General features: G+C 40.5%; 1 protein-coding gene across 3 annotated transcripts in view; it reads left to right on the top strand.

The window, feature by feature from the left end:
• The window catches only part of LOC133615608 (solute carrier family 26 member 6-like), a 47,926-nt gene that overhangs the window by 133 nt on the left and 24,911 nt on the right, over positions 1-22,882 (top strand). Inside the window, exons 1-11 of one of the 3 annotated variants that reach the window (XM_061974335.1) lie at positions 205-294; positions 544-636; positions 784-913; positions 4,216-4,355; positions 4,450-4,560; positions 8,715-8,890; positions 8,969-9,133; positions 13,763-13,915; positions 19,630-19,712; positions 19,787-19,934; positions 20,002-20,115. In XM_061974335.1, coding sequence (XP_061830319.1) covers positions 786-913; positions 4,216-4,355; positions 4,450-4,560; positions 8,715-8,890; positions 8,969-9,133; positions 13,763-13,915; positions 19,630-19,712; positions 19,787-19,934; positions 20,002-20,115 — 1,218 coding nt within the window. In that variant the 5' untranslated portion in view covers positions 205-294; positions 544-636; positions 784-785. Of the gene's footprint in view, positions 1-204; positions 295-543; positions 642-783; positions 914-4,215; positions 4,356-4,449; positions 4,561-8,714; positions 8,891-8,968; positions 9,134-13,762; positions 13,916-19,629; positions 19,713-19,786; positions 19,935-20,001; positions 20,116-22,882 lie in introns of those variants that run through there. The other 2 variants (XM_061974344.1, XM_061974352.1) reach the window with 2 other exon arrangements.

Here is a 22,882-nt window from a genome sequence, read left to right as displayed (position 1 = left end):
TATATATATATATATATATATATATATATATACATATATATTGTGAGAAAACCTAACAAAATAATATTTTTTTCCATGCTAAACTGTCAACAATATAAAGCTCATGTACATTTACAAAGCCCAAATGATCATAAAGGCATAAAAGTGATGCGATTGTTTAAAGGCGGAGTCAGAATGTTTCTTGGAAATAACCAACAAATGGGACTACAGTAACATCCCATTAGAATAATGTTGAATGGATGAGAAGAAAAAAGGTTTAGTGGGGCTTCCTGGAGGAATCATTAAGCACTATTTGTGAGTTTAGTCTACCCATAAAAATGCATTGTCTGCCAAAAAGCCTGTGAGACTGTCCCATACTGTAGAGTGAAAGCATAACAATGTTGAAGATTCTACAAACATTGAGGATGTTGTTTCTCCCGCCCGTTATCAGTGTTATCTGCGTGTCATTAAGCTGGTATCATATTTCCTTTTGTGCCGTGTAATCATTGAACAAGAACAACCCTGACTCTGCTAAAATGGCTGACTTAATCTCAATCCTCACAGATAAAATGTTTGATGACGACTCCGTGGAGAAAACTTCCACAAAGTGGATTTGAAGCTTGAGGGACTGCGCAGGAAGGATTCATTCATCATAGGGTGGGGTATATGTCGTTTTAGGACCATGCCGACGTTTTTAAATTCCATTCCAAGAGTCCTTCAAGCAGTGGAGATGTTTTTTTCACTGACACACAAAACCAAACTGAACGCAATTAATCTCCCTTTTGGATTTGTTTTTTTCTTCAGTCATGGCCGAGAGGAGACCAGCAGGCTATCGGGTGCACAGAGATATCCTCGATGAAGAAGCTGTGGACAAGCTGGCGGAGAAGTCGGAATCGAAAACATCTGTGTGGGGCAAGATCAAAAATTCACTGAGGTATGGTCGCCATGTTATTGCCCTGTATGAAGTTCTATCTACCGTATTTTTCGGAGTATAAGTCGCACCGGAGTATAAGTCGCACCTGCCGAAAATGCATAATAAAGAAGGAAAAAAACATATATAAATCGCAATGGAGCCCAGCCAAACTATGAAAAAAACTGCGACTTATAGTCCGAAAAATACGGTATATATAATGTACATTATAATGTGAAGGGTTAATAATCACTTCCAATAACAAAAAGCTTCACAAAAAGTCAGTGTTCAAAAACAAGAAAAAAAAATACAAAAATGAGGGCATACTTGCCAACCTTGAGATCTCCGATTTCGGGAGGTGGGGGGCGTGGTCGGGGGTGGGGCGGGGGGCGTGGTTGGGGCGTGGTTAAGATATATATATATATATATAAGAAATACTTGACTTTCAGTGAATTCTAGCTATATATATATATATTTTATTACATATATATATATATATATATATATATATATATATATATATATATATATATATATATATAAATAAATAAATAAATAAATAAAAGAAATACTTGAATTTCAGTGTTCATTTATTTACACATTTACACACACATAACACTCATCTACTCATTGTTGAGTTAAGGGTTGAATTTTCCATCCTTGTTCTATTCTCTGTCACTATTTCAGAACACACACATTATACAAATATACATTATAAAATCAATAAGAAAACGGGAGCTCTAATTTGGGAGTCTGAATTAGGATCAGAAGTTCCTATATAAACATTGCGTACTCACGTCGCCTTTTTGTATTGATTACTGCAGCTGTACACTGAATTCATTCACAAATACAAACTACAACTCACAAACACTTTAGAGTTAGGCTCCACCATCAGAATGTGTACTTAAACTTATAAAAATCACATGGATATTATTCAGTGAGTTGATTCACCAAAACTAACCTTTTATACAGGAGGAAAAAGCACACAGGACGTTTCAATTGTTCACAGACTGGTCGCGCTCATCAGAATGACAAGACACTTCCGGTCTGCAGGTGATAGCATTCAATTGGGAAGAAACGCCCTACTGCCCCCTACTGACCAATGTGAATACTGATAAATCTGTAATGACAGCTCCAAAAATGAATTCAAACCACAAAATAAAATAAATAAATCAACACAAAAATGTGACACATTATAGGTGGGTCACATATGCATGTACAGTAGATGGCAGTATTGTCCTGTTTAAAAGTGTCACAACATTGCTGTTTACGGCAGACGAACTGCTTTACGGGGGACGAAAACGTGACTGCTGTTGTTGTGTGTTGTTACCGCGCTGGGAGGACGTTAATGAAACTGCCTAACAATAAACACACATAAGAAACCAAGAACTCGCCCTCCATCATTAGCTGTTTATATGGTGGGAAAGCGGACGTGAGAACAGGCTGTCGACTCGTCACACAGGTCCGCATGGAGCTGGAGGGGGCGTGGCCTCCAGCTCCGCCTGAATTTCGGGAGATTTTCGGGAGAAAATTTGTCCCGGGAGGTTTTCGGGAAAGGCGCTGAATTTCGGGAGTCTCCCGGAAAATCCGGGAGGGTTGGCAAGTATGCATGAGGGGTATTTTATTTGAACTAAGCCAGGGGTCGGCGACCCAAAATGTTGAAAGAGCCATATTGGACCAAAAATACAAAAAAGTAATCTGTCTGGAGCCGCAAAACATTACAAGACTTAAATAAGCTCACCTTTGTGCATTCACGCACAGTATAAAACGTTGGGTGGACAAAATGAAACAAATCTTTCTGTGGCAGCATCGGAGAAAGTTATACATGTAAACAAACTGTTGAGTCACGGTCCACACAATGGTGAGTTTAAGGGCCGCTGAAATTAGTAGGAAGCGGCGCTCGCCTAATACCCTCCTCAGTGAAGCATAAACACAAACAAATTCAACAGTGGGCTTTCTAACAATTAGGAAGCCTTTTTGTCGTGTTTGTCCTCCTACAGAAACCATATTACAACACAAAATATATTTTTCACCCCATTTTTTTCTCCCATTTCCATACATTTTTGAAAAAGCCCCATGGAGCCACCAGGGCGCTGCTCAAGAGCCGCATGTGGCTCTAGAGCTGCGGGTTGCTGACCCCTGAACTAAGCAAAATTATCTGCCAATAGAACAAGAACATTTGGCTTGTCAAGACTTTCCAAAACAAGTAAAATTAGCTAATCTCAATGAACCCAAAAATACCTTAAAATAAGTATATTCTCACTAATAACAAGTGCACTTTTCTTGGTAGAAAAAAAGGAGACCTTTTTGCTCAATATGTTGAAAAATATTCTTAAATGAAGTAAATGCTAGTGCCATTATCTTGACATAATGATATGGAAAAGTGTTCTGTGGTCTGACGAGTCCACATTTCAAATTGTTTTTGGAAACTGTGGACGTCGTGTCCTCCGGACCAAAGAGGAAAAGAACCATCCGGATTGTTATAGGCGCAAAGTTGAAAAGCCAGCATCTGTGATGGTATGGGGGTGTATTAGTGCCCAAGACATGGGTAACTTACACATCTGTGAAGGCGCCATTAATGCTGAAAGGTACATACAGGTTTTGGAGCAACATATGTTGCCATCCAAGCAACGTTACCATGGGCGCCCCTGCTTATTTCAGCAAGACAATGCCAAGCCACGTGTTACATCAACGTGGCTTCATTGTAAAAGAGTGCGGGTACTAGACTGGCCTGCCTGTAGTCCAGACCTGTCTCCCATTGAAAATGTGTGGCGCATTATGAAGCCTAAAATAGCACAACGGCCTGTTGAACAACTTAAGCTGTACATCAAGCAAGAATGGGAAAGAATTCCACCTGAGAAGCTTCAAAAATGTGTCTCCTCAGTTCCCAAACGTTTACTGAGTGTTGTTAAAAGGAAAGGCCATGTAACACAGTGGTGAACATGCCCTTTCCCAACTACTTTGACACGTGTTGCAGCCATGAAATTTTAAGTTAATTATTATTTGCAAAAAAATAAATAAAGTTTATGAGTTTGAACATCAAATATGTTGTCTTTGTAGCATATTCAACTGAATATGGGTTGAAAAGGATTTGCAAATCATTGTATTCTGTTTATATTTACATCTAACACAATTCCCCAACTCATATGGAAACGATGTTTGTATTTTTTTCTTGTTTTTGAACACTGACTTTTTGCAGTGTATGTCAAGTGTACGCAAATGAAGATACATGTTTGCTGATACATGATTGCTGATACTGTTGTCAAATCCAAAGAAAAAATGTTTTCCAAGATTTGTAAACCTGACTGATATTTCTTCTTTCTCAGGTGTTCCGGCCCCAGAGCCAAGAGCTGCCTGCTGGGTAGCGTCCCTGTTCTGTCGTGGTTGCCTCGTTACTCCATCAGAGAAAATGCACTTGGTGACCTTATCTCTGGACTCAGCGTGGGCATCATGCAGCTGCCCCAAGGTCAGATAAACATCGTACTGTGTCTTATTGTGTTTGTACCACTTGAATACAGTATGTACATTATATAACCCCACTTTGGTATGCGTCCTTCAAGGTATGGCTTATGCCTTGCTGGCGGCCGTGCCTCCAGTTTTTGGCCTTTACGCCTCCTTCTACCCGGTCCTCATCTACTTCATCTTCGGCACATCCAAGCACATCTCCATAGGTGTGTGTCTTTCTGTTGGTTTGTTGCTACATTGATTGATTGATTGAAACTTTTATTAGTAGATTGCACATTTTAGTACATATTCCGTACAATTGACCACTAAATGGTAACACCCGAATAAGTTTTTCAACTTGTTTAAATCGGGGTCCACTTAAATCAATTCATGGTAAATAATAATCTCATAATACTCTCATAATCTCGTCCAATTCAGTTTTTTTTTTTTTACAACCTTTTAGTAATGTGGGGCGGCACAGCGGTTGGGAATACCTGTTCTGAGCTGAATGTCATCTTTCAAATCTTTGACTTTATTTTCCAAACAGGGATATATTAAAGAACATATTAAAGGACATATTAAAGAACACACAAGAGTAAATATGCAAGATTGTACACTGCAAAAAGTCAGTGTTCAAAAATAAGAAAAAAAAGTACAAAAATTAGGAGTATTTTACTTGAACAAAGCAAAATTGTCTGCCAATAGGACAAGAACATTTGGCTTGTCAAGACTTTCCAAAACAAGTAAAATTAAAGCTGTAAGCAGCGATGGACGGGACCGACTTTGACGGCACATAAAATCCCAACCGGAGCGGTAATTAAAACTCTTTGGTCAACTTTTAGTCAGAAGGATTCAATCTCTCTCCTGTGCTAGTTTGAAGCCGACACGACTAACGCGCTCAGAGGAGATAATGTTTGAAAAAAGGTGACCGATTTTTACAAAACTTTTGTTTTGAAGGGGGAATTGCCAACTTCCTGTTGATTTTTGCAGAAGGATGTTAGTGTATGAAATCTAGGTCTAAGTGAGACCTACATAAAGGTTTTTGTTTCATGTCTCTACGACGTTCCTACTGGAAGTTACAAGCAGTTTTGTCTTGAGTTTTCTTCCTAGGAGCAGTTGTGTCTGTGTTTTCTTCCTAGGGGGCGCTAGAGCGCAATTTTGAGTTTTGGGGTCGTTTTTTTTTTTTTATTAGATCGCAATTTTTGCCAGTCCTAATGTGTGTGTCCAGTTTGGTGAATTTTGAAGCATGTTAAGGGGGTCAAATTACAGCTCAAAGAGGCAAAAGTGACTGTTTTAACAAAACTTTTGTTTTGAAGGGGGAATTGCCAACTTCCTGTTGATTTTTGCTGAAGGATGTTAGTGTATGAAATTTAGGTCTAAGTCAGACCTACATAGAGGTTTTTGTTTCATGTCTCTACGACATTCCTAACAGAAGTTACAAGCAGTTTTGTCTGTGATTTTTCCTAGGGGGCGCTGGAGCGCAATTTTGAGTTTTGGGGTTTTTGTTTTTTTATTAGATGGCAATTTTCGCCAGTCCTGATATGTGTGTCAAATATGGTGAATTTTGAAACATGTTAAGGGGATCAAATTACAGCTCAAAGAGGCGGCGGAATAATAATAATAAAACCTTACAATTACAATAGGGTCCTCTGTCCCAAAGGGACATTGCGGTCCCTAATTAGCTAACCTCAATGAGCCCAAAAATATCTTAAAATAAATATATTCTCACTAATAACAAGTGCACTTTTCTTGATAGAAAAAAAAATATGAGTCCTTTTTTCTCAATATGGTGAAAAATATTCTTAAATTAAGTAAATGCTTGTGCCATTATCTTGACATAATGATATGCGCTCTGCATTACATTTCTTGAAACCAGCAAACTTATACTAAAAATTTGTTTATTTTTTCTCAAAATATTGAGAATATTTGTCAATATGTTGAGAAATATTCTTAAATGAAGTAAATGCTATTGCCATTATCTTGACATAATGATATGCGCTCGGCATTACATTTCTTGAAACCAGCAAACTTATACTAAAAACTAGTTTATTTTTCTTAATGGAAAGGAAGCAGTTAAGAATACCGTATTTTTCGGAGTATAAGTCGCTCCGGAGTAAAAGTCGCACCGGCCGAAAATGCATAATAAAGAAGGAAAAAACATATATAAGTCGCACTGGAGTATAAGTCCCATTTTTTGGGGAAATGTATTTGATAAAAACGCAACACCAAGAATAGACATTTGAAAGGCAATTTAAAATAAATAAAGAATAGTGAACAACAGGCTGAATAAGTGTACGTTATATGAGGCATAAATAACCAACTGGTATGTTAACGTAACATATTATGGTAAGAGTCATTCAAATAACTATAACATATAGAACATGCTATACATTTACCAAACAATCTGTCACTCCTAATCGCTAAATCCCATGAAATCTTATACGTCTAGTCTCTTACGTGAATGAGCTAAATAATATTATTTGATATTTTACGGTAACGTGTTAATAATTTCACACATAAGTCGCTCCTGAGTATAAGTTGCACCCCCAGCCAAACTATGAAAAAAACTGCGATTTATAGTCCGAAAAATACGGTATATTTCTTAACTGTGAGAGATTATTTAGGACCAAAACCCTTAAAACAAGTAAAACACTCTAACATAAAATCTGCTTAGTGAGAAGAATGATCTTATCAGACAAAAAATAAGCAAATATCACCCTTATTTGAGATATTTAATCTTACTTAGATTTCAGTTTTTGCAGTGTAGCCAGTGGCAAATTTAACATGACAGCACCAAACCAAAGGCAAATTACAACATAAAACAACAATAATAGAAAATACAGTAGGAGTCAAAAAACTGAAACAATAAACCAAATTACTAATGACGGACCAGAAATTAAATTACCATAGAACAGGGATGTCAAACTTGTTTTCATTGAGGGCCACATGGCAGTTATGGCTGCCATCAGAGAGCCACTTGTAACAGCGAATAATGTATGAATTTGCCTCTGGATTTCATTATTAATTATATAATTTTTATTTAAGTAGACTGTCGATTTTACAGTAAAAACTTTACATGTACAAAATTTTACTGTAAAATATAGTGTTTTTTTGTTTTGTTTTTTTACAACAGTACCACTGTTTTGTTAGCTGGCAGCCTAGTTGCCAGAATTTTACTGTTAAATTTACATAGATTTTTACAACATTATATTGTTAATGGGAAAAACAGTACAAAGTTATTTTTTTATTCTGGCAACTTAACTGCCAGTTTGTATACCCTAAAAACAAATGTACCGTCTTTCCATTTAAAGTAATACACCGTTAAAAACGACAACCGTAGATTTTACAGTCAAAAACTAGCAGCTCGGTCAACAGAATATTAACACAAAAAACAGTAGTAGTTTTTTTTCAATTTACAGTAATATGCTTTAAACAACAACGTAAAATGTATTGTCATTTTTATTTATTTAATGGGTATTTTGCTGTAAAGTTAAGTATTTTTATTTAGACAAAAACACGTTTGGAAAGTATGATAACATACTGTAATATTTGTTGCAATATTGGATACTATTAAGTAGGGGTGTAACGGTACACAAAAATTTCGGTTTGGTACGTACCTCGGTTTAGAGGTCACGGTTCGGTTCATTTTCGGTACAGTAAGAAAACAACAAAATATCAATATTTTGGTTATTTATTTACCAAATTTGTAAACAATGGCATAACATACATATACACACAGAGTCCATTGCCAGGGTTAATGTGGTCATCATATATAAAATAAAAACTAAATAAGATAAGGCTCAGAGTGGTTTCTTAACAAAACCTTTCTACATATAAAGTGCTTTTTTTGATTGATTGAGACTTTTATTAGTAGATTGCACAGTGCAGTACATATTCCGTACAATTGACCACTAACACCCCAATACGTTGTTCAACTTGCTTAAGTGGGGTCCACGTTAATCAACATTAAACTGCCTCAAGTTGTTGCTCAGATTAAATAAAATGCCAAAACTTTTCTTCTACATATAAAAAGTGCAACATTAAACAGTTTCAAGTCAGGTCCTGCTTCCTCTCCGCTTTGTAGATCTCGGGTCAAGACAAAATCTTCCTGTGGATTACAATACATCAAAGAAACCGACACATTCATGTCGCTTCCCATCCTACACAGTGGAGTTTTGCAAGCCTTTTGATTGGTCGGATCAAAGACAGCTTTTGTCTGCTCGCCGTGAACTCATGGAAACACAAAGTTTTGTGATAACTTAGATACAATTATTCTGACAGTACACCAAAGTATATTTGTACCTGTCTGTGAGTCATAAATAGAAAAGTTGGTACAATATATCGAGGTTCCACGGCTTACAGTTTCTCCTCGCTCCTCCAGGCACATACGCAGTGATGAGCGTGATGATTGGCGGCGTGACAGAGCGACTCGCCCCAGATTCAAACTTCGCGACGTGGGACAATGTGACCAACTCCAGTTCGGTGGATGTCTTTGCGCGTGACGCAGAGCGGGTCAGAGTGGCCGCTGCCGTCACTTTCCTGTCGGGGATTTTTCAGGTACGGTGAATCATGCAGACACTTCCTGCGGCATTTAGATTCCATGTCAGTTGTAACGTTTGTTTTTATTGATGTTAGATCCTGCTGGGTCTGGTCCATTTCGGATTTGTGGTGACCTACCTGTCCGAGCCGCTGGTGCGAGGTTACACCACAGGCGCCGCCACCCACGTCATCGTGTCCCAGCTCAAATATACCTTTGGGATCAGCCCTCTGCGATACAGCGGACCTTTCTCCTTGATATTTGTAAGGAAGACTCTGGCATTGTTATTGATGTTGTCATACAATACCCAAACCGGTGAAGTTGGCACGTTGTGTAAATGGTAAATAAAAACAGAATACAATGATTTGCAAATCCTTTTCAACTTATATTCAATTGAATAGACTGCAAAGACAAGATACTTAACGTTCAAACTGGTAAACTTTGTTATTTTTTGCAAATATTAGCTCATTTGGAATTTGATGCCTGCAACATGTTTCACAAAAGTTGGCACAAGTGTCAAAAAAGACTGAGAAAGTTGAGGAATGCTAATCAAACACTTATTTGGAACATCCCACAGGTGTGCAGGCAAATTGGGAACAGGTGGGTGCCATGATTGGGTATAAAAGTAGATTCCATGAAATGCTCAGTCATTCACAAACAAGGATGGGGCGAGGGTCACCACTTTGTCAACAAATGCGTGAGCAAATTGTTGAACAGTTTAAGAACAACATTTCTCAACCAGCTATTGCAAGGAATGTAGGGATTTCACCATCTTTGGTCCGTAATATCATCAAAAGGTTCAGAGAAACTGGAGAAATCACTGCACGTACGCGGCAAGGCCGTGACCTTTGATCCCTCAGGTAGTACTGCATCAAAAAGCGACATCAGTGTGTAAAGGATATCACCACATGGGCACTTCAGAAAACCACTGTCAGTAACTACAGTTGGTCGCTATATCTGTAAGTGCAAGTTAAAACTCTACTATGCAAAGGCAAAGCCATTTATCAACAACACCCATAAACGCAGACGGCTTCGCTAAGCCCGAGCTCATCTAAGATGGACTGATACAAAGTGGAAAAGTGTTCTGTTGTCTGACGAGTCCACATTTCAAATAGTTTTTGGAAACTGTGAACGTTGTGTCCTCCGGACCAAAGAGAAAAAGAACCATCCGGATTGTTATAGGCGCAAAGTTGAAAAGCCAGCATCTGTGATGGTATGGGGGTGTATTAGTGCCCAAGACATGGGTAACTTACACATCTGGGAAGGCGCCATTAATGCTGAAAGGTACATACAGGTTTTGGAGCAACATATGTTGCCATCCAAGCAACGTTACCAAGGACGCCCCTGCTTATTTCATCAAGACAATGCCAATCCACGTGTTACATCAACTTGGCTTCATAGTAAAAGAGTGCGGGTACTAGACTGGCCTGCGTGTAGTCCAGACCTGTCTCCCATTGAAAATGTGTGGTGCATTATGAAGCCTAAAATAGCACAACGGAGACCCCCGGACTGTTGAACAACTTAAGCTGTACATCAAGCAAGAATGGGAAAGAATTCCACCTGAGAAGCTTAAAAAATGTGTCTCCTCAGTTACCAAACGTTTACTGAGTGTTGTTAAAAGGAAAGGCCATGTAACACAGTGGTGAACATGCCCTTTCCCAACTACTTTGACACGTGTTGCAGCCATGACGTTCTAAGTTAATGATTATTTGCAAAAAAAAAATAAAGTTTATGAGTTTGAACATCAAATATGTTGTCTTTGTAGTGCATTTAACTGAATATGGGTTGAAAAGGATTTGCAAATCATTGTATTCCGTTTATATTTACATCTAACACAATTTCCCAACTCATATGGAAACGGGGCTTCACGGTGGCAGAGGGGTTAGTGCATCTGCCTCACAATACGAAGGTCCTGAGTAGTCTTGGGTTCAATCCCGGGCTCGGGATCTTTCTGTGTGGAGTTTGCATGTTCTCCCCGTGACTGCGTGGGTTCCCTCCGGGTACTCCGGCTTCCTCCCACTCCCAAAGACATGCACCTGGGGATAGGTTGATTGGCAACACTAAATTGGCCCTAGTGTGTGAATGTGAGTGTGAATGTTGTCTGTCTATCTGTGTTGGCCCTGCGATGAGGTGGCGACTTGTCCAGGGTGTACCCCGCCTTCCGCCCGATTGTAGCTGAGATAGGCTCCAGCGACCCCAAAAAGGGACAAGCGGTAGGAAATGGATGGATGGATGGACGCCCGCTAGACATCTGTGTAAATGTTGCAAACAGCCCCTTTAGGGAATAAGTGGTAGAAAATGGATGGCATATGGAAACGGGGTTTGTATATGTTATAGTTATTTGAATGACTCTTACCATAATATGTTACGTTAACATACCAGTTGGTTATTTATGCCTCATATAACGTACACTTATTCAGCCTGTTGTTCACTATTCTTTATTTATTTTAAATTGCCTTTCAAATGTCTATTCTTGGTGTTGGGTTTTATCAAATAAATTTCCCCCAAAAATGCGACTTATACTCCAGTGCGACTTATATATGTTTTATCCTTCTTTATTATGCTTTTTCGGCCGGTGCGACTTATACTCCGCAAAATACGGTAAATAAATGTCGTACTGTTGCTTACTGTACAATGAAATTTTTAGCTGTATTAATGCTTGCCCCTTAAAACAGTAGTTCTGTCTCTCTGTAGTTGTGTTTATAAAAGTCAATGTGGTTAGAAAGAGCTATGTCCCCCCCCCCTCCCACTTTCTCATGCACTCCAGTTAGAAATTATGTTATACAGTAGAGCTGTGAATCTTTGGGTGTCCCACGATTCGATTCAATATCGATTCTTGGGGTCACGATTCGATTCAAAATCGATTTTTTTTTTTCAATTCAACACGATTCTCGATTCAAAAACGATTTTTTTCCCGATTCAAAAGGACTCTCTATTCATTCAATACATAGGATTTCAGCAGGATCTACCCCAGTCTGCTGACATGCAAGCAGAGTAGTAGATTTTTGTAAAAAGCTTTTATAATTGTAAAGGACAATGTTTTATCAACTGATTGCAATAATGTACATTAAATGAACCAAAAATATGACCTATTTTATCTTTGTGAAAATATTGGACACAGTGTGTTGTCAAGCTTATGAGATGCGATGCAAGTGTAAGCCACTGTGACACTATTGTTCTTTTTTTATTTTTATAAATGTCTAATGATAATGTCAATGAGGGATTTTTAATCACTGCTATGTTGAAATTGTAACTAATATTGATACTGTTGTTGATAATATTCTTTTTTTTTTCACTACTTTTGGATTGTTCTGTGTCGTGTTTGTGTCTCCTCTCAATTGCTCTGTTTATTGCAGTTCTGAGTGTTGCTGGGTCGGGTTTGGTTTTGGAATTGGATAGCATTGTTATGGTATTGCTGTGTATTGTTTTGTTGGACTGATTAATTAAAAAAAAATAAAAAAATAAAAATTAATTAATAAATAAAAATAAAAAATAAAAAAATCGATTTTTTAAAAATGAGAATCGATTCTGAATTTTTTCCCACACCCCTATTATGCAGTATGTGATGAGTATTATAATTCTAGAAATAACAACCTCTCTCCAATTACCAACTACTTCCAATGGGGCGGCATGGCGTAGTGGGTAGAGCAACCGTGCCAGAAACCTGAGGGTTGCAGGTTCGCTCCCCGCCTCTTACCATCCAAAAATCGCTGCCGTTGTGTCCTTGGGTGGGACACTTCACCCTTTTCCCCCGGTGCCACTCACACCGGTGAATTGAATGATGAATGACAGGTGGTGGTCGGAGGGGCCGTTGGCGCAAATTGCAGCCACGCTTCCGTCAGTCTACCCCAGGGCAGCTGTGGCTATGAAAGTAGCTTACCACCACCAGGTGTGAACGAATGATGGGTTCTACATGTAAAGCGACTTTGGGTACTTAGAAAAGCGCTATATAAATCCCAGTTATTATTATTATTATTATTAATTAATGCTTTGGCTATAATTACAACATTCGTGGTAGTACAGTTTCATTAGCAACTGGAGGATACTGGTTCGGGTGTATAGTGGGCGTCCAGGACCGTGCGTTCAGTTAAAAGTTTGGACATAGTGTACATACTTGCCAACCCTCCCGGATTTTCCGGGAGACTCCCGAAATTCAGCGCCTCTCCCGAAAACCTCCCGGGACAAATTTTCTCCCGAAAATCTCCCGAAATTCAGGCACACAATATAAACAGCGTACCTGCCCAATGACGTTATAACTGTAGAATGATCGAGGGCGAGTTCTTGGTTTCTTATGTGGGTTTATTGTTAGGCAGTTTCATTAACGTCCTCCCAGCGCGGCAACAACACAAAACAACAGCAGTCACGTTTTTGTCTACTGTAAAGCAGTTCGTCTGCCGTAAACAGCAATGTTGTGACACTCTTAAACAGGACAATACTGCCATCTAGTGCATTTGATGAAAGCACTTTTTGCGTGCCACACAGCAATGCATCATCAGAGAGGGCGTTCAGCATGGTTAGAAAAATAGTGACAAATAGAACAAGGATGGACAATTCAACCCTTAACTCAACAATGAGTAGATGAGTGTTATGTGTGTGTATATGTGTAAATAAATGAACACTGAAATTCAAGTATTTCTTTTATTTATATATATATATATATATATATATATATATATATATATATATATATATATATATGAAATACTTGACTTGGTGAATCCCAGCTGTAAATATACTCCTCCCCTCTTAACCACGCCCCCTCCCCGCCCTCGCCCCCCACCTCCCGAAATTGAAGGTCTCAAGGTTGGCAAGTATGATAATGTGTCTTCTCAATTGAGAACAAGAAAAAATGATCTCACACGCTCTCAAATCATCATTTGTATTTCTTGCAGACGGTGCTGGAGGTGTGTTATCTAATCCCGCAGACCAACATTGGCACGCTGGTGGTCAGTATTGTCGCCATTATCGGACTCATCCTGGCGAAGGAGCTCAATTCATACTTTAGTAAAAAAATACCCATCCCGATACCTGTGGAGCTGCTTGCTGTAAGTATAAAAAAAGCTAACTCACGTTATTGTATTTACACTACATGGACGTCAATATTGTATCAGTATATACCAGAGTTGTGTACAAAGTGTGCAGCCAGCAGCTAATTTTATAACGGCCTGCGGCATTTTGTAAAAAGGACTATTACCAACAAAAAAAAACGTGAAGTAAAAACAAACATGTGAAATGTAACGAGAAAATGTTGCAAAGTTGACTTTAATGACAGAAAGCTGCTGTTTTTTTTTAACTTTAAGACGGTCATTGCTCAAAAACACTAATAAATCCAAATGAATGTTGTTATGAATTATTGACCTTTTAAAGGCTCCGATTACTTCACAGCATATATTCCACTTGAAAGTATGTTTTGGGAAAATATTGCATATTTTGCGTTTGCCTTAAAGAACGTTTTCTATGACAATTTCGCATTGAAAAAAACAAGCAAAAAACATAAAACAATAATCATAACTTGTAATCTACGGATGGATCCGAAGTTGATCTAGAGATGAAAGTGTTGAAAAAAAACAAAAAAAAAAAACTTTTATGAGTGGGACCCTTTTGGATCCCTGAGAATTTTAGTGGGATTGTTTGGGTTTTTTGCAAAAAAAAATAATATGGTTCAAGATCAATATTATGAATTATTGACCTATATAAGGCTAAATGACTTGATATATGTATATACATGTAAATGTGTGTATATATATGTATGAATATGTATATGTATGAATACATGTATGTATACATATATATTAGGGATGTCCGATAATGGCTTTTTGCCGATATCCGATATTCTGATATTGTCCAACTCTTTAATTACCGGTAACGATATCAACCGATACCGATATCAACCGATATATACAGTCGTGGAATTAACACATTATTATGCCTAATTTGGACAACCAGGTATGGTGAAGATAAGGTACTTTTAAAAAAAATTAATAAAATATGATAAATAAATTAAAAACATTTTCTTGAATAAAAAAGAAAGTAAAACAATATAAAAACAGTTACATTGAAACTAGTAATTAATGAAAATGAGTAAAATTAACTGTTAAAGGTTAGTACTATTAGTGGACCAGCAGCACGCACAATCATGTGTGCTTACGGACTGTATCCCTTGCAGACTGTATTGATATATATTGATATATAATGTAGGAACCAGAATATTAATAACAGAAAGAAACACTCCTCTCTGAGCTGCCACCTTACCGTGGTAGAGGAGTTTGCGTGTCCCAATGATCCTAGGAGCTATGTTGTCCGGGGGTTTCTATGCCCCCTGGTAGGGTCTCCCAAGGCAAACTGGTCCTAGGTGAGGGATCAGACAAAGAGCAGCTCGAAGACCTCGATGAAGAACAAACACAAAGGACCCAGATTTCCCTCGCCCGGACGCGGGTCACCGGGGCCCCCCTCTGGAGCCAGGCCCGGAGGTGGGGCACGATGGCGAGCGCCTGGTGGCCGGGCCTGTCCCCATGGGACCCGGCCGGGCACAGCCCGAAGAGGCAACATGGGTCCCCCCTCCAATGGGCTCACCACCCATAGCAGGGGCCATAGAGGTCGGGTGCAGTGTGAGCTGGGCGGAAGCCGAGGGCAGGGCGCTTGGCGGTCCGATCCTCGGCTACATAAGCTGGCTCTTGGGACATGGAACGTCACTTCGCTGGGGGGGAAGGAGCCTGAGCTAGTGCGTGAGGTGGAGAAGTTCCGGCTAGATATAGTCGGACTCACTTCGACGCACAGCAAGGGCTCTGGAACCACTTCTCTTGAGAGGGGCTGGACTCTCTTCCACTCTGGCGTTGCCAGCAGTGAGAGGCGACGGGCTGGGGTGGCAATTCTTGTTGCCCCTCGGCTCAAAGCCTGCACATTGGAGTTCAACCCGGTGGACGAGAGGGTAGCTTCCCTCCGCCTTCGGGTGGGGGGACGGGTCCTGACTGTTGTTTGCGTTTACGCGCCAAACGGCAGCTCAGAGTACCCACCCTTTTTGGATTCACTCGAGGGAGTACTTGAGAGTGCTCCTCCGGGGGATTCCCTCGTTCTACTGGGGGACTTCAACGCTCATGTTGGCAGCGACAGTGAAACCTGGAGAGGTGTGATTGGGAAGAATGCCGCCCGGATCTGAACCCGAGTGGTGTTCTGTTATTGGACTTTTGTGCTCGTCACAGATTGTCGATAACAAACACCATGTTCAAACATAAGGGTGTCCATATGTGCACTTGGCACCAGGACACCCTAGGCCGCAGTTCCATGATCGACTTTGTAGTTGTGTCATCGGATTTGCGGTCTCATGTTTTGGACACTCGGGTAAAGAGAGGGGCGGAGCTTTCTACCGATCACCACCTGGTGGTGAGTTGGCTGCGATGGTGGGGGAGGATGCCGGACAGACCTGGCAGGCCCAAACGCATTGTGAGGGTTTGCTGGGAACGCCTGGCAGAGTCTCCTGTCAGAGAGAGTTTCAATTCCCACCTCCGGAAGAACTTTGAACATGTCACGAGGGAGGTGCTGGACATTGAGTCCGAGTGGACGATGTTCCGTACCTCTGTTGTCGAGGCGGACGATTGGAGCTGTGGCCGCAAGGTAGTTGGTGCCTGTCGTGGCGGTAATCCTAGAACCCGTTGGTGGACGCCGGCGGTGAGGGATGCCGTCAGGCTGAAGAAGGAGTCCTATCGGGTTCTTTTGGCTCATGGGACTCCTGAGGCAGCAGACAGGTACCGACAGGCCAAGCGGTGTGCGGCTTCAGCGGTCGCGGAGGCAAAAACTCGGACATGGGAGGAGTTCGGGGAGGCCATGGAAAAAGACTTCCGGACGGCTTCGAAGCAATTCTGGACCACCATCCACCGCCTCAGGAAGGGGAAGCAGTGCAGTGTCAACACCGTGTATGGTGGGGATGGTGCTCTGCTAACCTCGACTGCGGATGTTGTGGATCGGTGGAGGGAATACTTCGAAGACCTCCTCAATCCTACCAGCACGTCTTCCTATGAGGAAGCAGGGCCTGGGGAATCTGTGGTGGGCTCTCCTATTTCTGGGGCTGAGGTTGCCGAGGTTGTTAAAAAGCTCCTCGGTGGCAAGGCCCCGGGGGTGGATGAGATCCGCCCGGAGTTCCTTAAGGCTCTGGATGTTGTGGGGCTGTCTTGGTTGACAAGACTCTGCAACATCGCGTGGACATCGGGGGCGGTACCTCTGGATTGGCAGACCGGGGTGGTGGTTCCTCTCTTTAAGAAGGGGAACCGGAGGGTGTGTTCCAACTATCGTGGGATCACACTCCTCAGCCTTCCCGGTAAGGTCTATTCAGGTGTACTGGAGAGGAGGCTACGCCGGATAGTCGAACCTCGGATTCAGGAGGAACAGTGTGGTTTTCGTCCTGGTCGTGGAACTGTGGACCAGCTCTATACTCTCGGCAGGGTCCTTGAGGGTGCATGGGAGTTTGCCCAACCAGTCTACATGTGCTTTGTGGACTTGGAGAAGGCATTCGACCGTGTACCCCGGGAAGTCCTGTGGGGAGTGCTCAGAGAGTATGGGGTAACGGACTGTCTTATTGTGGCAGTTCGCTCCCTGTATAATCAGTGCCAGAGCTTGGTCCGCATTGCCGGCAGTAAGTCGGACACGTTTCCAGTGAGGGTTGGACTCCGCCAAGGCTGCCCTTTGTCACCGATTCTGTTCATAACCTTTATGGACAGAATTTCTAGACGCAGTCAGGGCGTTGAGGGGATCTGGTTTGGTGGCTGCAGGATTAGGTCTCTGCTATTTGCAGATGATGTGGTCCTGATGGCTTCCTCTGGCCAAGATCTTCAGCTCTCGCTGGATCGGTTCGCAGCCGAGTGTGAAGCGACTGGGATGGGAATCAGCACCTCCAAGTCCGAGTCCATGGTTCTCTCCCGGAAAAGGGTGGAGTGCCATCTCCGGGTTGGGGAGGAGATCTTGCCCCAAGTGGAGGAGTTCAAGTACCTCGGAGTCTTGTTCACGAGTGGGGGAAGAGTGGATCGTGAGATCGACAGGCGGATCGGTGCGGCATCTTCAGTAATGCGGACGCTGTATCGATCCGTTGTGGTGAAGAAGGAGCTGAGCCGGAAGGCAAAGCTCTCGATTTACCGGTCGATCTACGTTCCCATCCTCACCTATGGTCATGAGCTTTGGGTTATGACCGAAAGGACAAGATCACGGGTACAAGCGGCCGAAATGAGTTTCCTCCGCCGAGTGCCGGGGCTCTCCCTTAGAGATAGGGTGAGAAGCTCTGTCATCCGGGAGGAGCTCAAAGTAAAGCCGCTGCTCCTCCACATCGAGAGGAGCCAGATGAGGTGGTTCGGGCATCTGGTCAGGATGCCACCCGAACGCCTCCCTAGGAAGGTGTTTCGGGCATGTCCGACCGGTAGGAGGCCACGGGGAAGACCCAGGACACGCTGGGAAGACTATCTCTCCCGGCTGGCCTGGGAACGCCTCGGGATCCCCCGGGAGGAGCTGGACGAAGTGGCTGGGGAGAGGGAAGTCTGGGCTTCCCTGCTTAAGCTGCTGCCCCCGCGACCCGACCTCGGATAAGCGGAAGAAGATGGATGGATGGATGAAAGAAACAACCCTTTTGTGTGAATGAGTGTAAATGGGGGAGGAAGGTTTTTTGGGTTGGTGCACTAATTGTAAGTGTATCTTGTGTTTTTTATGTTGATTTAATTAAAAAAAAAACACACAAAAAAACCGATACCGATAATAAAAAAAACGATACCAATAATTTCCGATATTACATTTTAACGCATTTATCGGCCGATATTATTGGACATCTCTAATATATATGCATATGTATGTATATATGTCTGTATGTATATATGTATATGTATGTATATATGTATATGTATGAATATATATATATATATATATATATATATATATATATATATATATATATATATATATATATATATATATATATATATATATATATATATATATATATATATATATATATATATATATATATATATATGTATGTGTGTGTGTGTATATGTATACATACATATACACACACACACATATATATATACACATATATACACGCACACACACGTATATATATATATATATGTATATATATATATACACACATATACATTTATATATACACACATACACATATACATATATATACATATACATATACATATATATACATATACATATGTACACACATATATATACATTATATATATATATATATATATATATATATATATATATATATATATATATATATATATATATATATATATATATACATACACATATATATATATATATATATAGTGGTTAGAGTGTCCGCCCTGAAATCGGTAGGTTGTGAGTTCAAACACCGGCCGAGTAATACCAAAGACTATAAAAATTGGACCCATTACCTCCCTGCTTGGCACTCAGCACCAAGGGTTGGAATTGGGGGTTAAATCACCAAAAATGATTCCAGGGTGCGGCCACTGCTACTGCTCACTGCTCCCCTCACCTCCCAGGGGGTGATCAAGGGTGATGGGTCAAATGCAGTGAATAATTTCGCCACACCTAGTGTGTGTGTGACAATCATTGGTACTTTAACTTTAATATACATATATATTAAAAACCCTACACATTGTATTGGTTTTGAAAATGAAAAATGCTTTGATTTTTCAATGTGCGGCTTTTCGTGGGGAAAAATTTGGACACCCTTAGCCCTGGTACATACAATTTAACATAGAAAGCATGTCTTCTACAGATTGTCATAGCAACACTGGTGTCCTGGCAAGTTAACCTCCAGGGAAAATATGGAGTGGACGTGGTTGGAGATATTCCCTCCGGGTAGGAAGGAGCATTTATATTAATATAAGATGAAATACTGTACACTATTGCTCCCTTTTTCTCTCGCGGTGCAGCCTCCAGCCGCCTGTATTGCCGTCAACGTCCCTCTTCGGGAAGGTGATCGGGGACGCCTTCGCCCTGTCTGTGGTTGGCTACGGCATCGTCATCTCGCTGGGACGCATCTTTGCACTCAAGTATGGATACAAAGTGGACAGCAACCAGGTCAGTCGGACACAAGCATGGAGAATATGAGGAGTTTACTTCAAGAGCATCCTTTCTCTGCTTGTAGGAACTGATCGCCTTGGGTCTCAGTAACTCCGTTGGGGCAGTTTTCCAGTGTTTTGCCATCAGTTGCTCCATGTCCCGCTCCATGGTTCAGGAGAGCACAGGAGGGAAGACACAGGTTGACAGGATGTGTTCAGTTTTCTTTGATAAAGCAGTCATTTCCCATTGTCATTTCATATTTGAAGTTAATAATAAATGATTGGACAGTGACTATATATATATATATATATATATATATATATATATATATATATATATATATATATATATATGTATGTGTATATATATATGTGTATATATATATATATATATATATATATATATATATATATATATATATATATATATGTCTTAATAAGGTTATCCAAAAAATAGTGCTCGATACCGTAGTAGAGCGCAATATATGTATGTGTGGGGAAAAAAAATCACAAGACTATTTCATCTCTACAGGCCTGTTTCATGAGGGGGGGTACCCTCAATCGTCAGGAGATTTTAATGGGAGCATTCGCATACCATGGTTTATATAGGGCACAGAGTGGGTGGGTACAGGCTGGCCTAGGGGCGTGGTGATTGGCTCATGTGTTACCTAGGAGGTGTTTCCGTCTATGGCGGCATGTTGTTACAATTTCGCTGCGCTTGTTGAGGGATGACAGGTCTGGACGGTAAATAATAAACAGTTTCTCTTTCAAGCATAGGTTGCATAAGCGGCATCATCTGGTACAACCCCCCATACAGCAAAAACGTCTCAACGAACATTGGACACAAATTCCTCAATCTGATTGACAAACACTTTCCCAAAGACAACAACCTAAGAAAAGTATTCAACAAGAACAACATCAAATTGAGCTACAGCTGCATGAACAATATACGACAAATCATCTCAAACCACAACAAAACAATTGCAAATGAGCCGTCGACCCCCAGTCAGAACGACTCCAAAACCAACAAAGCATGTAACTGTCGAAAGAAACCTGATTGCCCTCTCAACGGGGGGTGCTTACAAACATCAGTTGTCTACCAATCTAAGGTAATACGCAAGGACATTAACACATCCGACACATATGTAGGATTAACCGAGGGTGAATTCAAAACCAGATGGAACAACCACAAGGCTTCTTTCAGGAACAAAAACCTGCGAAATACCACAGAACTCAGCAAACACATTTGGGACCTCAAAGACAATAATGTTGAATATTCAATAACATGGCAAATTCTTGCATCCAGCACACCTTACAATAGTGGTAATAAAAGATGCAACCTATGCTTGAAAGAGAAACTGTTTATTATTTACCGTCCAGACCTGTCATCCCTCAACAAGCGCAGCGAAATTGTAACAACATGCCGCCATAGACGGAAACACCTCCTAGGTAACACATGAGCCAATCACCACGCCCCTAGGCCAGCCTGTACCCACCCACTCTGTGCCCTATATAAACCATGGTATGCGAATGCTCCCATTAAAATCTCCTGACGATTGAGGGTACCCCCCCTCATGAAACAGGCCTGTAGAGATGAAATAGTCTTGTGATTTTTTTTCCCCACACATACATATATATATATATATATATATATATATATATATATATATATATATATATATATATATATATATATATATATATATATATGTGTGTATATATATATGTGTATATATATATATATATATATATATATATATATATATATATATATGTGTGTATATATATGTATATGTATATTGTTGCGTTTGGACCAGTTGTTCCTCCCAGGGAATTCAAGTCACAAGTCGCTCCCAAGCTCTTTACGACACTTAAAGCTGAGTAGAAAAACCACCAGAGACAGAATAGGTATTTTGTAATATATTTGCAAAGCTTTGCATATACATTGAGACCAGTCCAGCATAGAACATTCAATCGCGCCGCCAAGATGGTCTGCCCCCCCCCCCGCCCCCCCCGAAAAACCCTCTCCCCTCTTAAGTCTCTCTCTCCCACCCTCGCACTCATGTCCCTCCAGCCAAAACACATGCCCATTGTCCTCCGCACCTGGGAAGAACGCTAGATAAGAGAAAGGAGTATCTCTCTTTCTTACATTCTTCATTCAAGGTTAAGCACACAGTTTTTGCAGACAACCAAAAGACCACAATTGGAAGAAAAACACTAGCTGTTTTGTAATATGATTATGAAATAAAATAAGTAACACTTAAATTCGGATATATGTAAATATCTGCCTCCGACAATATGTATATATATATATATATATACACATATACATATATATATATATATATATATATATATATATATATATATATATATATATATATATATATATATGCACACTTGTATATCAGTCGCAACCACTACATTTTAGAAGAAAACATTAATTTTTTCAGACACTCGTGAATCTGTTAGCATATTTGCTAATGCTATGGACGCTAGCTCGATTACATTACGATAGCACGTACAAATATGCATGTAAACACTCCTACAGACATTACATGTTGAACGGTTTAGTAAGTAAGAATTGTTTTAGTTATATTGTAAGACTTACAAATGTTGTTTGGAGTAATGAATGAGGAAATCCAGAAGAGTAGAAACGCTATGGAAGACGAGAAGACGGAAGGAACGGCCCTTGTACTTACGGTTGAAGGCATTACCGTATTTTTCGGACTATAAGTCGCAGTTTTTGTCATAATTTGGCCGGGGGTGCGACTTATACTCAGGAGCGACTTATGTGTGAAATTATTAACACATTACCGTAAAATATCAAATAATATTATTTGGTTCATTCACGTAAGAGACTAGACGTATAAGATTTCATGGGATTTAGCGATTAGGAGTGACAGATTGTTTGGTAAACGTATAGCATGTTCTATATGTTATAGTTATTTGAATGACTCTTACCAT

The sequence above is a fragment of the Nerophis lumbriciformis genome, linkage group LG01 (assembly GCF_033978685.3).
Source record: "Nerophis lumbriciformis linkage group LG01, RoL_Nlum_v2.1, whole genome shotgun sequence".
Taxonomy (NCBI): domain Eukaryota; kingdom Metazoa; phylum Chordata; class Actinopteri; order Syngnathiformes; family Syngnathidae; genus Nerophis; species Nerophis lumbriciformis.
The sequence above is the reverse complement of the archived record's forward strand: the minus strand, read 5'-3'. Positions and strand labels throughout refer to the sequence as shown.